This window comes from Canis lupus, chromosome 3 (genome assembly GCF_011100685.1).
Source record: "Canis lupus familiaris isolate Mischka breed German Shepherd chromosome 3, alternate assembly UU_Cfam_GSD_1.0, whole genome shotgun sequence".
Lineage (NCBI taxonomy): Eukaryota > Metazoa > Chordata > Mammalia > Carnivora > Canidae > Canis > Canis lupus.
The window spans coordinates 12947553-12965331 of record NC_049224.1 but is presented as its reverse complement, the minus strand read 5'-3'; the positions used below and the strand labels follow the sequence as shown (position 1 = coordinate 12965331).

Genomic DNA, 17779 nt, shown 5'->3' with positions numbered 1-17779 from the left:
ATAAAGCAAAAATCAATAGCAAATGCACAAAAAAATAGGAATATAAGTTTCCTAATACAGAAAGTCATCAAATCACAAAGGAATAGAGTAAAAATGGAAAAGAGGATCTACAAAATAGCCAAAAAAAAAAAAAAATCAACAAAATGGCAATAAGTGCATAATGAAGAGTTACATGCCAACGTAATGGACGATTTAAAAGAGAGAAACCTGTATCCTACCGAGACTGAATCAGGATGAAACCATTTTGAACTGGCCAATAACTTAGTAAGGAGACTAAAGCAGCAATCAGAAACCTCCCAGACCTTCAGGACAAGACAACTTCACTGGAGAATTCTACCAAATATTCAAAGAATAATACTAATCCTTCTCAAACTTTTCCAAAGACAGAAAGGAAAGAACACTTCTAAGCTAACTTTACTGAGGCCAGCAGTATTCTGATAACAAAACCAGAGTAAGACACAAAGGAAAATCACAAGCCAATATTCCTCATGCACACAGATTTTTAAAATCCTCAAAATATTATTGGGGCATGCTGCCTCCCTCTCCCTCTACCTGCCATTCCCTCTGCTTGTGCTCTATCAAATAAATCTTAAAAAAAAAAAAAAAAAAAAAAAATCAAATAGATCAAGTGGGATTTATTCCAGGGATGCAAGGATGGTTCAACACCCAAATCATCCAATGTGATATACCACATTAATAAAGCACTTACTAAATTTCAACTTTCCTTTATGATAACTCTCAACCAAGCTGATACAGAGACATACCTCAACATAATAAAATTATTACAGACCCATAGCTAGCGTCACACTTAAAGGTGAAAAAAACAGGAAGCTGTCTTTTAAAATTAGGAAGATAAAAATGCCCACTCACCACTTTTATTCAGCATTCTACTGAAAGTCCTGTTCAAAGCAATTAGGCAAGAAAAAAGGCATCCAAATTGGAGAAGAAGAAGTAAAACTGCCACTATTTTCAGGTGAACTAGTATATGTAAAAAAATACCAAGGAATTCCACCAAAAACTATTAAACTACTTCAGTAAAGTTGCAGTATACAAAATCAATATACATTTATCTGTTGCAATTCTATATATTAATAACAAACAAAAAATTAAGGAAATAATCCCATTTACAATTGTAACAAAAGACTAAAGTACCTAAAAATAAATGTAGTGAAAGAACTTAAAGAACTATACACTGAGAACTAGAAGACATCGATGAAAGAAATTGAAGGAGGTACAACTAATGTAAAGCTTCTGTACTTATGGATTAGAAGGTTTAATATTGTTAAAATACTACCCAAAACAATATAAAGAATCAATATTGCAATGGCATTTTTTTTCACAAAATATTTTTAAAATCCTAAAATTTGTATAAAACAAAAAGACCCTGAACGGCCAAAAGAGCCTTAAGAAAAAAAGAAGTACCAGAAGCATCGCACTCCCAATTTTAAACTACATTACAATACTAATCAAAACAGAAATGATATTGGCATGAAAATACACACACATAGATCAACAAAACAGAGTGGAGGAGCCCAAAAATAAGCCCATACATATATGGTCAATTTATAACAAAGGAGTCAAGAATATGCAATGGGGAAAGGGGAAGTTTCCTCAGTAGTGTTGGGAAAACTGGACCCCTGTCTTAAATTCAAGTCTTCAATAACATTCAGTTTATTTTTATATATGATTTAAGACCTGAAACCATAAAACTTCTAGAAGGAAACATAGGTGGTAAGCTCCTTGACATTAGCCTTAGCTCAGATTTCATGGATTTGACACCAAAAGCAAAGTCCACAAAAGCAAAACAAGAAGGACCTGATGAAACTAAAAAGCTTCCACACAGCAAAGAAAACCATCAACAAAATGAAAAGACAACAGACCCAATGGGAAAAAATATTTGCAAATGCTACATCTGTTAAGGAGTTAATATCCAAAAATGTATATATATTTAAAAAAAAACAAACTCAATAGCAAAAACATAATTTTAAAATGGGCAGGTGATTCAGTGGATATTTTTCCAAAGACCTACAAATGGCCTGCAGGCACATGCCTCCGATGTGCTCATCCCTCACTCATCATCAAGGAAATACAAATCAAAACCACAAGGACGTATCACCTCACACCTGTTAGAATACCTATTATCAAAAACTAGTGTTGGTGAGGATGTGGGAAAAAGGGAACCTCCTCTACTGTTGGTAGGAATGTAAACTGGTGCAGCCACTAAGGAAAGCAGTATGGAGGTGATTCAAAAAATTAAGAATAGAAGTACCATATGATAGAACAGTTCTTCCTCCAGGTATTTAGCCTAAGAAAATGAAAAATTAGGAAAATATATTCACTGCTATGTTCATGGCAGCATTACTTAAAATAGCCTAGAAATGGATACAATCGAAGAGTCCATCAATGGCTGTATGGATCAAGTGGATGTGGTATTTATAAATACAATAGGATACTCTTCAGCCATAATAAAGAAGGAAATCTTGCCATCTGTGACAACACGAATGGACCTTGAGAGCATCATGGTAAGTGAAGTAAGTCATTCAGAAGATAAATACCACATGATCTCACTACTTTGGGGAATCTTAAAACAAAAAAGGTGAGCTCATCAGTTGGTTTTTTCTAGAGGGGAGACAGGTATGGGGTGGGTGAGAAGGGTAAAAGTCAGAAGAAAAAGTTTTAAATAACAAAATCATGTGAATATATTGTACTGCATAGTGACTACAGCTCACAACGCTGTATTGCACATTTGAAATATGCTGAGGTCTTAAATGTTCTCATCACAAGGGGAAAAAATTTTTACCCGTGAATGATGTTAACTATACTCACTGTGTTCATCATTTTGCAGCATACCCAAATATCGAATCATTGTTGTATTACTTGAAACTAAAGGTATAAGTCAATTTATACCTCAAAAAGGAATGAAACCCATAAAGGACATAGGAAGCCAGATTTGATTATTACTTGCTCATGCACTTGTATCTCAGATTATTTTCTCAGTGGATTAGCTGCCCCACAGTGCCCCCCAAGTAAGAGAGAACTGATCACAATAGAATGAATGAATCCCATCCAAAAACACCTGTGTTTTTCTTCACTTACCTTAGCCTTCAAAAAAAAAAAAAAGTAAAATTTTAAATCACTTAAAGCAGAACAATTCATAGTTTGGGTTAAATGAAAAGGAAATCCTTAGGTAAGGCCCATCTAATTTTCCTCCACTGAACTGTCATCTTTTGACCCTTTTTTTTTTTTTAATTTTTATTTATTTATGATAGTCACACACAGAGAGAGAGGCAGAGACATAGGCAGAGGGAGAAGCAGGCTCCATGCACCGGGAGCCTGACGTGGGATTCGATCCTGGGTCTCCAGGATCGCGCCCTGGGCCAAGGGCAGGCGCCAAACCGCTGCGCCACCCAGGGATCCCTCTTTTGACCCTTTAATGCTGAAAAGCCCATGTTCTCTTAAGCCTCTTCTGCTCTGCTAGATCGGCTTTTTTGATACCTAATCCAGGAAAGAAAAAGTTCAGTGATGGTCTGCTTTCCCTTTTAGGCAAAGCAGGAAACTTCCAAGCCCAAAGCTGATGAAAAAAATACAAGTTAAAGTTCACGCTATTTGGTAAGTTGGGTGTTTGCTGTAATGGAAGACAACCGTACCTTCCACAGACCTGTGTCATAGGCCCGGGAAACTAAGCCCATTTCTTAGTCATGTTCTTTTTATACTGTTGGCATCAAATGCACATGGCAGTGTCTAGAGGCTCGTTTGCTGAAAAGCAAGAAATGGAATCATGTGCTATTGGAGTGTTTAAAAATAGAATCTTATGATTAAGAGCTCTTTAAAATATCAGGCCAGGCTCTTAAAGAAAATGACCGTGTAAGTCTAGCTGAGTCTGAAACCCAAATGCTTGTGACTACGGATTACTGAGACAAAGCCACCTTAGCCTGTTACATCTTACAGAGAGAGGTCCTTATGCTGCTGGTATTACCAAAATACCAACCCATGGTGGGCTGGACAGGAGTACCCCCATCTGGTCTACTGGAAGTGACAGGGTTTTCTGGAATAAAAACGAAAGATTGCAAAACTAAGATAAACAAAAGTGGTCAAAGTCAAGTACTTTGTTTAATTCTACTTGTATGTTGAGAGCCCTTATAATTCTTAAGTGATTTCTCTTCTCTAACAGTAAGGCTTGATGGCTTAGAATAAGACCTAAAACTGCTGGCTGACCAAAGCCTAAAGAAAATAAAAACGTAGGTTAGATTGGCTTAGTGTCTCTCTCATCATGGTCTCTTATTTCCTGTAACAAGAAAAGTATACTTATTAGAACTATACTGAAGATCTTCACCCAAATTACAGGTTTTCTATTTTCTTAATTCTAGCATTTTCTAAGAACATTCTTATGGTTACTTATAGGAAATTCCTTGTTGCCATCTGTTACACAGTGCTTCTGGTAAATGTTAAATCTACTGTGCCTAGATGAAGAAAATTATGCATCAAATGGTTTACCGGATTTTTTTTTTCCTTTGAATTTTTCAAGGTATCGGCCTATAAAATCTTCAGCTGGTGGATGGTGACTTTTGAAGGACAAAGGGCTTTGAACAACAGCAGTTTTTTTCTGGGTGGCTTCTAGACAGTGTTACTTGTCGAGTCTTGACATCCTAAACATTGGTTATTCTTTTCCCAGAAAGAAAATGAATGTGTGTGGTTCATCTGTGTTACTGTACTGAGTATTGATAAACTTTGAATTTTTAAAAATTGCCTTCAGTTGGGAGAGATGGGAACTTTATATTTCTATGAGATATATTTGATAGTTTCTTAAAGCAACACATAAAAGAAGGAAAATCCTTTGCAAACTTTTGCACATTCTACACACAGTGCCTGTAAATCTCCTTAGTATTTCCGATTGCACTTAATTCTTGTTAGCATTTGGAAAACAATGCTTTGAACATGTTTAATGTCCTGATTTCTCATTACCCATTTTCCTCTTGGGCTTTGGAACTGTATTTGATGTTTCTTTGGGTTAATGTGTATAAGTCAGACCTAAAGTATTGTACATTGGGCACATATATTCTCTTAGGCTGCTAATAAATTAATAGATAACCTGGACAGACCAGGATGCGCTGCACCCAGTACTCTTTTTTTTTTGCCAGAAGTTAGGACTTCTGTACCTTAGAGTCAGCATAAAAGATCCTGAGACTTGAATCAAGTCAGAAGGGCAAAATGCAGACTCTTTGTCTTGGAACGTAACAAGTTCTAATAGTAAAATCTAATCCTTAAGACTGTTCATATGCCTTGACCTCCCTAGGGTTACTGTGTTAAGCTGTGCTTTCCATTTCTGATACATATAAGCAGAGCAGCAATCATGTGCTTAGAGCCATTGCCACTTTAGTCTGTGCACTGTATACCATCTGGCTTTATGGAAGTTAGGTTTACCAAATACCAAAACTTCTACTTAAAAAAAAAAAAAAAAAAAAGCTACCTGCAATTTAAAAATCAACTTTTCTCCCACAGCAATTCAAGAAGTAGGTTCCGATGTCTACAACTTTGGTTTCTCAGATCTTTTGGAATGAATTATGAATATAGCACTGATATCCTTGGGGGGAGTTTGATAAATACTTCGTTTCTTGGTACTGAATGCAGGAAAAGGTTATCACATACATATCCTAAAACTGGAGTTTGTGTCAGAGAGTACAGCCTTCCTTAGCATGTATTTTACATTTTTGTTAGAACTTACTTGACTTCAGCAAAAATAATTATCACCAATACTGTCCTAAGGGGAGGGGAGGGCAGCAGAAAGAACAGCTGCTTGTAACGGAGCATAAATTCTGTTACTTCTCTTCAAAAATTCTTTCTACAATTCATGAACACACCTATAGGATTTCAAACTTCGGCCAAAGTGCGGTGTATCTATCCCATGAGAGATGCAGGCATTATTCTATTATTCCAAATCTGGGAAATAGAAGCCAGTGTTAGGGTGACTAAACAGCATTTTCAAGGCACTAACAAGGCCAAAAAAAAAAAAAAAAAAAAAAAGAAAGAAAGGAAAGAAAGAAAGAAACTGTTCCTGTGGGATTTCAATTGTATTTCTAATTCTTCTAAGTAGGTAGCATAAAAGTTTTTTATTTTGTTTATGAAACCTTTGGCCTTCGCAGATGTGTGTGTAGGGAAGTGGCTGCAGTATTACTGATTTCCATGCATATATAGAAGTACTTTTAAATCCAAAGATTTAAGACATGCCTGTAAGAGTAAACACAAAAGGTACTGTAAGCGGGCCCTTTTGTGCATTGGAAAGGTCTCCAAGACTTGGGTGTTTCCTGATAATTACTGATGACTAGACTAAGCTAGAGAATCAGAGTCCTCTTCTACGATTCCGGTTAGGAGGAAATCATTGCAAATGTCCGCTTCAAGGAAAATAAAACAACTTTTATTACCAAAGAGGTATTTGCACATTGTTGTAGCAATATTGTATCTATTTAGGAAATGGACTTTCCCAAAAGCAAATTAAAATAGGTTCCTCAGTTGACCAAAAATGAAAACCACTATTTCCATGTTTCATTAAATCAAAGTACAAAACACAATTAAAATATTTTACAGTAAAATCTTGGCTCTGTGTGTCTTTTAGAAGGTTAATCCTGGGGGGTGGAAATTACCAGCGATTTCTGGTTTCATTAGACCATGTAATACATATAAAAATAGAACTGTAAACACATTTATGTCCAGAAGTCACTCTCGTCCACATATGTTAGAGCACACTGACATTTTTTCATATCGTATGCTTTTAAACTTTACGGTTAAACTCATTAAAGACTTCAAAGACAACACATTGTCCACACTTAAGCTAATTATGACCAAGTACTTTCAGTTTTACAGTACATTATTTACGGGAGACTCTGCGAGGCCCTAGTAGCAGTAGGAAATTATTGGGGAATTACGAACTGGGCTGAATAAGGAGCGAGAGGAAGCATCACCTACCTAAGTATCAACAGCTTCGAGGTTCAACTTCAAATGAAAGTCTTCTCCTCTAGACCTGAACATACTCTGCTTTTTCAGAGGGACACTTGATCAGTCAGCGTCTCTGAAGAAGTAGACCACATACTCAAATCAGGATTATTTGAGGAGAGTTCCATAAAAGTTGTGTTTTCTCAACAAAGGTGTGGGGAGGACGTAAGCAACCCACGAGTACTGCCAGGACCAGTGAAAGCCAGGCTCTCACTTCACCCAAATGAGGAAAAGACCAAATGGGAAAGAGGACCACCTCCCAGGTCTAGCTTCGGTGGAGGTCAGCCTGGGGCATCCTTCAAGGGAACCAGGGTAACAAACACCCCCACCTACTCTCTCCCACCCCAGCTCCCATCTGCCTTCCTGAGAAACTGACCAAAAGAGAGCAAATCACAAGCCTGAGGACATGAGCCTCCAAGTCAGCCCCAGGGTTCAGTGGTCCCTACAATTCACAAGTCTTTAGAGGACAATGACTCAACAGCATATGGGTGACATCCATGTGGCAAGCGGGGCTTTGGAAAGCACAAGGCTTACGGATAGGGGTGAAAAAGGAGTAGGATGCCCTACACAGTAGGGACCCCACCCCTTGGGTTTACATTGCAGAGCGACACCTATCGATAAAACACACAGTAGCGGTAACCCATCGATGGACAGTTGAGTAGGCAGTCTTTTCGTCTTTTCACAGGAATAGTCAAATGATCAAGAAGGAAGAAGGAAGTGTCTGCAGTGGAGCCCCAACAGCCATCCCTAATTTGAAAATAATTGCATTCCACAACATCACAGATTACACTTCACAGGAACCAGCGAGGAACAGGCTTTTAGAGCAGTTCAAGCTTCTGGCTTTGTAGCCACACTCTGATCTTATCAAAATTCTTATCCATCCAACGTATGTTTTCCTCAATGGTTTCAATTGTTTGCTGGACACAACGTAGCTGAGAACCATTTTCCTTCAAAGAGCTGAAGAATTCTTTCACCTTGTAAGGAAAAACCAGATTTTTAAAAAATTTGTTTTCTTATAGTACACAGATGTAAGTTGGGGCTAGTTAAAAGGAAACGGAAGCCAAAATTCAGCATTTGTCAAAAATTCTACTTAGAAGGCAGTGCCAGGTGTCTGGGTACAATTCTACACACATAAACTTACGCTGTATGCAATGAGCTCATGCCTCATGATGCCGAGTTCTGTATTTTTCTCCTTAGCTTTTTTACTCACAGTTGCCAGGCCCTAAAAGACTTGACTGTATACCATTTTATAATTAGGGTTTTGGTGTATTTAATATGTGTTGCTGCGTCCACCCAGATGCTAATTTTTTTAAACATGGTATCTAAAAAACACAATGTGCAGACTATCTTCTTTGCCAAGCAAAACAGTTTAAACGGTTTCAACCACACAAGTGCAGTCTTCCTCCATGGGCCTGGCCTTGTAGATCTTTAGAGAAACACCCAAGGACAAGGCTTCTTAGCAATTTACGGTGGTAATCCCTGAAACCTTGCCAATTTTTTTTTAATCCTCATCCACAATTCATGTATTGTTCCTCTAAGATAAAATCCACAGAGTTGCCCGTGGTTTTAATGAGATAAGAGACAGCTGTTTCTTATTTCATCTCTGGGATTCTTAACTCCTGTGGGTTCACGTGAGAAATAGTCCGGCTCTGCAACAGCACTGACTATCGTGGTACAGTTTCACCTTAAAAGGTTCTTGACCTGGGATCCCTGGGTGGCTCAGCGGTTGAGCCCATGCCTTGGGCCCAGGGTGTGATCCTGGAGCCCCAGGATCAAGTCCTACATCGGGCTCCCTGTATGGGGCCTGCTTCTCTGCCTCTCTCTCTCTTTCATGAATAAATAAATAAAAATCTTTAAAAAAAAAAAAAAAAGATGCTTGACCTTGTCCCCTAAGTTTTCACGACATTAATCCATATATTTTTGACTGTGCAAACAGGAAGTCAGTCTGGGCCAAGATGTATTACTTGTTCAGCATGGATTCCGAACAGTTCATTCCTTCCAAATCTATGTTATAATACCATATTTTTAAGTTTGGGAATAAGAGAAAGGTAAGAATAGGCTTGTAAAAGGTCAAATTCCAATTCTGAGTGATTCAGGGTTGTTCTAAAATTGTATCCCAAGACAACTTTTCAATGAGCTAAAGGCCTGTCTTCCTGCTGTATATCCTACAGAACATGGACCTCATGGTCCTGCCCTCGCTCTAGCTCAGCCCACTGTTCCGTACTCTCAGACTCAAGATTAATATTCAGTTCAAACAACTGTGGGCACTTTTCAGCAATCCAATCACCATAATTTTACTTAAGTGTTTAATTATTAAATAATTTAAGAAGTTTCAAATTATTTAAAAAAATCTAGAAGGAGCCCTTCATGACGGTACCACTTAAAAACAAAAACCTATAAGAGCTAGAACTAAGCCAACTGATAAGCCTTGCCCTCAAACTTTTCCTGACCCAAAATTCTCTCTCCTATGTTCATCTACCTTGGGATATGCAGCATCTCAATGGAGCATTGGATTCAAACCTGCCTCCTTGAGAATGTTTTCAGTGCAATAAGCAGTGTGATAGAGATACTAAAAAAAAAAAAAAAAAAAAAAAAAAAAAAAACCCACATTTTCATCCTACTAACTTGTTTGACCCTTTGTAAATGATTTAACTTCTCTGGGACTCTGTTTCTCTATTTTTAAATTAAGAACATGCTCTCCCTTGCAGAGCTCTGGTGAGGACATGGGTTCTGCACTTTATCCATATAACTTCCAGCATGGACCAGGGACTCCATCTCGTCTACTGATTCGTGAACCTTTACTCTGGCACATACTCATCCCTCTGGCTTAATTACTGTGCTAGACACTGAGGAGGAGGTGAGGGATCAGGCAAGTCCCCGTCCTCATAGAGCTTATGCTCTACCTGGGAAGACAACAAACAGTAAAGTACAGTTACTGTATATATACTACTGTGGGGGGCAGCTGGGTGGCTCAGTGGTTGAGCGTCTGCCTTCAGCTCAGGGCAAGATCCCTGGGGTCCTGGGATCGAGTCCCACATCAGACTCCCCACAAGGAGCCTGCTTCTCCCTCTGCCTATGTCTCTGCCTCTCTGTGTCTTAGGAAGAAATAAAATATTTAATAAAATAAAATAAAAATTTAAAAATATATATATTTATGCCATTGTGGACAAAATACAGAGGCAATGAGAGTGGGGAGGGGGTAGCCTGCTTTAGACAGGGTAGTCTGGGAATGTGACATGGGACCTGGGACCTCTGAATGATAAAACAAGCCTTTATACTGCCAAGTTAGGGAAAGAGCAAGCCAGGCAGAGGTCAGTTTAGAGGCTTGGAGATGGGAGAACACCTTCTTGTCCAGGAGCAGGAGGCAGCTGAGAGGCTCAAGGGTTGCATGACCGTGACACACAACAGTGTGTGATAATTGGCTGGAGACATGGCCCAGTCAGCATAGTCTTGTGTACATAGGAAGGAAAGTTCTGGAATTTATTCCAAGATAAACAAGTACGGTTTCAAGGAGGGGTCAGTCATGGGCTGATTTTCAGTTTTAAGTGTGGAAAATGGCTTGGTGTTGGCAAAGGGGAAAGCCATGCAGGCGGCTATCACCATAGGCCAGGTAAGGGCTGAGAAGGGCCTGGGGTGGGGTAAAAGCAGACAAGGGACAGATACGGACAGATGCTGGAAGCCGAGCCACCAAGACTCTGGGATGAACTGGATGTGAGGCCAGGAAGGGTTCAGGCTGACTCCTACATTTTCCCTGTCTGGAGGACGCTCTCCTTTCTGAGGACATCCCAGCCTCCTTCATTTCCATGCCTCAGGCCTTTTGCACCTGATGTTTCCTCCGCCCACAACAGACACCTGCATTTCCTTCAGTCTCTGCTCAGAACTCTCCTGACCTCGCCTCATTCATCTTCAGACCTTGTGTCTGACACAGCAGGTGCCTGCCTTCGATCAACTTGTAACTGATTCCCTCGGTGGAGTTGAAGCTCTGTGAAGGCAAGGGCTTTGTCTACTCTGTTTATGGTCATAGCCCCAGAATCTAAAAGCACGTCAGCCTTATAGTAAAAGTGAAAGGTCTCTAAAGAATCAATGAAAAAACAAATGAACAAGCAAGTAGCTGAATGAAATGGTCTGTTGCAACAGATCCGGTTTATGGACAGCTGTCTACTCATAGACCATGACTGGTCTTCATCACACAGAATTGCTCTCTGTAGACCTCACTAGAGGTCAATCTTTAATCATCATGTGCAACTTTACAAGCCTAAATAAAAACTAGAGAGAAGGTAAGGGATGTGACATTTCTTTTGCATTTTCAAAGCATTCTCCCTGTATCAAGCTCTATCATGGTACAACCAGACTATATAATGGAACTGTTCCTAAAAAGATTGGTATTAGGTTCTCAGCTTTTATCTGTTGCAACCTTTTTTTTTTTTAATTTTTTTTTAATTTTTTTTTTTTATTTATGATAGTCACAGAGAGAGAGAGAGAGAGAGAGAGAGAGAGAGAGAGAGAGGGAGAGACATAGGCAGAGGGAGAAGCAGGCTCCATGCACCGGGAGCCTGACATGGGATTCGATCCTGGGTCTCCAGGATCATGCCCTGGGCCAGAGGCAGGCGCTAAACCGCTGCGCCACCCAGGGATCCCCTTTTTTTTTTTTTTTTTAAGATTTTTTATTTATTTATTCATGAGACAGAGAGGCAGAGGGAGAAGCAGACTCCCTGTGGGAAGCCCGATGCAGGACTTGATCCCAGGACCCTGGGATCATGACCTGAGCCAAAGGCAGACACTCAACCACTGAGCCACCCAGGTGCCCCTATTTTTAAAGCCATGTAAAATCTGTCCTACAACTTTAGAAAACATTGTTATAAAAGGGACACCACGCAACAATGAACCAGACATCAAATTCCTCAAAGTTGAAGACTGAAAGTCTGATTTTGTGGAAAACTTGTATGTTCCATGGTTCCCTCTTACTAGATAATGAGAATAACTCAGTGTTTTCTCTTTTTTTTTCTAGACTGCTAGGAAGCAGTGGTCCATTTAGGGTACAATTGCAATAAACTATCCTCAGCATAAATCCCTTACATAGATACCTCTTTCTGTCAAGTATGCAGCTTTTTAAAAATTCAGCATTTCTTTTATATATGGACCTTGTACGGTTGCGTAAAATTCTTTCTGAAAGGACACCACATATAAGAAAGTAACAGGAAACCCTGAATCCAGAGAACAGAGAACCAAGATTCCATTCACAAGAGGGGGATGATCACATAGGTCATTTGTACCTGTGATGGTCACTTTTAATATCCTACAAACAGATTAAATGTCTCCAGTAATTGTTTTAAGCCCTAAAACATGCAAAGGCAGAGCTAAGACTTCTTCACGTATTGAGGAAGAGGCATAGTTTTCAACAGTTTATCTGTAACTGGTTTTGGTTGATGTCCAAACACCACGGCATCCAAAACAGACATCTAACAGGTGACAAAATCCATCCCTACCTCTTCAGACCCTTACTTGGTCTACCCCCTATTTATTAGCTAATTGTCACTTAAATTTAATAAACTTTTGTTTACCTCCTCAAGCCGTGCTCTTGTGGAGAACTGATTTGTTGTTCCTATTACCATAGAGGTTAGGGAAGATGAGCCAAGTTCAAACCTGGAGATGGAAATTGTCAAGATGTATCATAAAATATTTATTCATTTGACATGTGTTTTTAAGTGCCTTCTACATGATACAGCATTTAACTAAAAACTGCTTAGGCGTGAAAAATGTAGAACGTGATACCTACCCTCCCAATGTGCTAAGATATAGTTAGGTGTAAAAACTAAATACACTGACCACTGAACGAAAGATCTAGTACCCAAAAGTAAGTGGTAGAGGCTTAGTAAGTGCTCCAAGAGCTAGCTAAGGGCAGGTCCAAGCAAGTCCAAGTACTAACCCATGGTGTAAGCTGAACTGTGAACAGGAGGGCTTCATGTAGGCCCGTGGGTGTGGAAAAGGATTGTTCCAGATGGACTGGAATACTTGACTCTTCAGATGCATTAGTTAGAAAATCTAAAACGGATTTAGTGCTAAGAATAATTTTTTAAAGACCTCTACATGCTATCTTCAATCAAAAAAATCCATTTAGACTACCACTATTGTTTTATAAACAAAGCTAAAACACAGGCAGGTTAATGGACTTTTCTAGTCATAGCACAATTTCTGGCACTACTTACTTTTGTATAAGTTTATCCCAATTTTCCCTCAGAAACTTCCAGGCCAATGGATATCCCACCGGGTTCCTGCCAACAGTTCTAAGAATATGTGGAAACTCTTGAAGTTTTATTACGTCTCCCTTAAAACTTTCATCTAGTAGCCTAGAATGATTAAGAGAAAATGTTAACAATGAAGAGCCCCTGGAAAAGTTATGAATTACTTCAATAAAATAAGGTGCGAAAGAAAAAAGTCAATCTGTCAATAATAAAGACAAGATAAATAGGTGACTAGAGCACTCATCAAGTTGCTATAGGTACATAATAAAAACACTGAAATAGTGTTTACAACACCAATTCCCCTATAATCTGTTTGTTCATAAGAGAAAATAGGTAAGAAAAGCCTATCTAGTATGTATTTCTAAATGCGTTAAAGACACACAATATGCATTCCTTTAAATATTTTTCTAACACCTGCTTCTAATTAATTACTGTACTCATTAGATGGATGCCCACTTGAATAAAATGTTCCCAGCAGAAAAGGCAATTCCAGGCCAGGGCCAAGAGAATAAGAGATGCCAGAAGGATCTGAGCTCATTTAACTCCTCTTGGCCATGTGAACACGAATTAATTACTCACCACTGAAGCTTTTCCTCATCTTGGCTAACACAGAGGGCAACTTCAATGTTATTTTTCTCAGTATTAGACAAAGAAGACTGATATTTTCTATAAAGAAAATCCCATCCTTCCGGGTTCTGGACCCCAACAGCAAACACTGCCAAGGTCACATCGCTGGGAAGGCTGTGGAAAAGAAGGGACCTGGTGAGAGTCTGAGAGGCAGGAAGTGTGTTTGGATGTATAGTGGTGACTAGTTACAAACTCAAACTGCCCCAGTGATCGGAGCAACATGCCTGGAAATATCAACAAAAAACCTCTTTCCTTCAGTTAGAGTTTATGAAAGAGGCATAAGAAAGTATCTACAAAGTATTAGGTTTCAAGTATCCTTCTCAAAAACAACGTGAACAGCCTCTTTGATCAATACCTACGTATCTAACATACTTTAATGATGCTGGGGGACGGAAGATGATCACGTCTTAAGCCAAAAGAAAGAAACTCCAACTAGACTCAAGATGTAATCCATGAACAAAAGTCAACGAATCAACAGGACCACTGTTTGGAAGTATTTCTTTAAATGGAACCATGTATATTGTTGGCCTAATATTTCCTAGAGAGATTTGAGCCACAAATATAAAAGTCCAAGAATAAATTCCAAATACAGGAAAATCCTACATAGCTTAGGACAGTATCAACAACTACTATACACACCTTATCAGGCACTTTGGATGCCCAAAGAAACTATTACTATGGCACGCACTGCCTCCGTCCCCATCCAGGACGGTTGTTTCAGTTCTGATCCTTGCCTCTATTAAATGGGAATTATCCTAATCCTATTTTAACTCTCTAGATATTTGACTTTTATAGATAGAAGTTCCCGCCCGGCATTTCTTAAAACAGAAAGTTGAGAGATAGACCAATAGTAAAAAGCAATTTACTTTCCCCAAAAATACAGCAGAGCAGGCTTGTCTATACTTGTTTTTTCTTCCAACATTTAGCACTGATGATCTAAAACAGAAATTACATCCTTCATGTGAACTACCTGGTTGTTCAGTAAGCACAGACCTCAAATTTCCATCGGATTCCTTCCACTCTCTGAAATAGGCTTCTGCCCTCTGCACACAGGGCGGATACTTGCGCACACAGGCGAGGAGGAGGAGCTGGCTCCGCAGCATTCGCTCCGTCACTGAGCCCTCATCTGTCCACGTCTGATTATCAATGAGGTCCCTCAGCAGCCTGATGAGAAAGGCCTGCGGGAAAGCCACGTGTGTCACCAGTTCTATCCCCGGCCATCTAGTGTTTCTACAAGCCTATACACCCCCAGGGGATGGGGGTTAATTTTTAAAGCTTAATCCAACTCCTATTTTTAAAACCATGTAATTTTTTTATTTTTAAATATTTTATTTATTTATTCATGAGAGACACAGTGAGAGAGGCAGAGACACAGGCAGAGGGAGAAGCAGGCTCCATGCAGGGAGCCCGACGTGGGACTCGATTCCAGGACCCGGGATCTCAACCTGAGCCAGAGGCAGATACGCAACCACTGAGCCAGCCAGGTGCCCCCAAAAAACATGTAATTCTGTTTATTTTTAGTTATAAAAGGGGTCAAAACCACTAAGTAATTATTTTACTATTTTGCGTAACAATCTTTTAATAAATATACCTTCATTTAAAAATCACCATGAATTGCCAATTTTTGAAACTAAGTTTACAGGATTAAATTCTGAGAGCAAATTTTACAACAGGACTTTGTAACATTTTGGTAAAAAGAACCATTTCGTGCCTCATCCTCAAGTATCTGCATCATGGAGTATCTTAAGAGTAACCATCAAAATGATGGTCAGTAACCATTCACCAGTCAGAATGGCTAAACTGAACAGGTTAGCAAATAAACGACAGATGTTGGTGAGGATGTGGAGAAAGGGGAACCCTCTTACACTACTGGTGTGAATGCAAGCTGGTGCAGCCACTCTGGAAAACAGTATGGAGATTCCTCAAAAAAGTTAAAAATAGAGCTACTCTACGACCCAGCAATTGTACTACTGGGTATTTACCCCAAGGATACAGAAAGAGTGATTCAAAGAGGCACTTGGACCCCAGTGTTTATAGCAGCAACGTCCACACTCGCAAAGATATGGAAAGAGCCCAGATATTCTCCACAGATGGACAAAAAAGATGTGGCATATATACACAATGGGCTATTACACAACCATCAAAAAGAATGAAATCTTGCCCATTTGCAATGATTTAGATGGAACTAAAGGGTATGATGCTGAGCAAAAAGCCAGGGAAAGACAAATACCATTGATTTCACTCATACGTAGAATTTAAGAAACAAAACAGATGAACATAGGGGAAGGGAAGGAAAAAGAAGATAAAAACAGAGAGGCAAACCATAAGAGACTCTTAACTACAGGAAACAAACTGAAGGTTGCTGGCGGGGAGTGATGTAATGAGCACGGGGGTCACTGGGTGGTGGGCATTAAGGAGGGCACGTGATGTAATGAGCACGCGGGGGCGGGGGGGGGGTTATATGCAACTGACAAATCACTACATTCTACTCCTGAAACTACTGCACTATATGTTAACTTGAACAAAATAAAAGTTAAATAGTAACTATCAAAAGACAGAAGTAAAGATAAAATAAAGGATTTGCACAAAGAAGGGAATAACAAATCTGTAAAATTTAAGTACAGATTCTCGTGCTGGGTCTTAGTGTCAGAATATCTTTGCTATTTAATCCAAATACTGAGTTAACTTTGATGTTTTTTTAATATATATGAAGACGTACATATATTTTGTATATACTTTGTGTATACACAATGGGAAGGATGCTTTCCCACACCCACACAAAAAGCAAACCAGTTAAGTAGCCACTCAAGTCAGTAAAGGCTTCTACCTTGAACTGATTTTCCACTTCATTCATATCTCTTTTCTCCATCAACTTATACATAGGGATCAGCTCGTTCAAACCCTGGAACACCGGCATAATTTCCGTTTCATGTTTCAAGTACAGGGTTAAATCCAAGGCTTTTTCAACTGAGAGTTTTCCATTGCTGGTCAAGAGACACCGTGGTTAGCAGTATAAAACAACAACCACCAGGAAATCAACTTGTTTTGAAAACTATTTTAACCCTCCAACAAGCATTCAATCAGATACAAATGCTCCCTTATTAATAGTGACTTTTATATATAAGTATCTTTTCTTCCACACATAACACTGGCTTATTTACCACTGCGCAGGAAGTTTCTTGACTAGTGATGGAGCCAATGCTAACTTGGGGTAAAGACAAAACGGAACAGGTCAGCATCTTTCCCCCTAAGAAACAAAATGTGTGTTCAACTTCTAGAGAGAGATGGTCATTTTTATAAAAAATCAGTAGTCTTGGTCAGAGAGACTGCCACTCCGTCAAAAGTCTGAGGGTCTGGATTAAACCCATTCTTGTCCCCATTTCAAAAACAAAGTGACTACAGATAAAAACCCTTCATTATGGAGCACAGGTGTTCAAAGTCTCAGTGGCAGGGCATATGCTAAGTACAAAACCCTCCAAGAATTAAGCGATACTATTACGGAGGGAAATAGTCTCAGGGAGGCAGAAACAGCTAGATAAAACACTCCTGTCTTTACCTTCCATTGCTATTTGCCACCTTAAGAGGCCCAGCCAATAAAGAACTCAACATTTAGAACAAAGGGACATGGGAAACGAGAAGTATAGAATCCTTGCTTCCCACCTGGGTGACTCTCCTTGGAGTCCTGCCTAAATACTGAAGTGTGACTTTCAGGGGCACCACACTTCCTCAAAAACCATTGTCCTAAGGCAAAAAAAAAAAAAAAAAAATAATCAGAGCAAACATGATCCTCAACAACTCGAAGATCATTTGGTTGGGCCACATTTTTAAGTTATATTTCATAAAGCTTCTATGATGTTTAGGTATCCAGTTTGAGGAGTGCGGGGAGAAATCCTTTAATCCAAGAGACAAAATGCAAACAACTT

General features: G+C 39.2%; 2 protein-coding genes across 24 annotated transcripts in view; one reads left to right on the top strand and one right to left on the bottom strand.

Annotated features, from left to right (window-relative positions):
• CAST (calpastatin) overlaps nucleotides 1–6587 on the top strand; it is a 111672-nt gene extending 105085 nt beyond the window's left edge. For all 20 annotated transcript variants that reach the window (XM_038532283.1, XM_038532279.1, XM_038532278.1 and 17 more), the window contains 2 exons: nucleotides 3544–3609; nucleotides 4526–6587. In XM_038532283.1, the coding sequence (XP_038388211.1) occupies nucleotides 3544–3594 (51 nt within the window). In that variant the 3' untranslated portion in view covers nucleotides 3595–3609; nucleotides 4526–6587. The remainder of the gene's footprint in view (nucleotides 1–3543; nucleotides 3610–4525) is intronic.
• ERAP1 (endoplasmic reticulum aminopeptidase 1) overlaps nucleotides 6391–17779 on the bottom strand; it is a 42423-nt gene continuing 31034 nt past the window's right edge. For all 4 annotated transcript variants that reach the window (XM_038532268.1, XM_038532270.1, XM_038532269.1 and 1 more), the window contains 6 exons: nucleotides 16684–16840; nucleotides 14850–15034; nucleotides 13809–13970; nucleotides 13194–13334; nucleotides 12549–12630; nucleotides 6391–7961 (listed from right to left, as the gene is read on the bottom strand). In XM_038532268.1, the coding sequence (XP_038388196.1) occupies nucleotides 7806–7961; nucleotides 12549–12630; nucleotides 13194–13334; nucleotides 13809–13970; nucleotides 14850–15034; nucleotides 16684–16840 (883 nt within the window). In that variant the 3' untranslated portion in view covers nucleotides 6391–7805. The remainder of the gene's footprint in view (nucleotides 7962–12548; nucleotides 12631–13193; nucleotides 13335–13808; nucleotides 13971–14849; nucleotides 15035–16683; nucleotides 16841–17779) is intronic.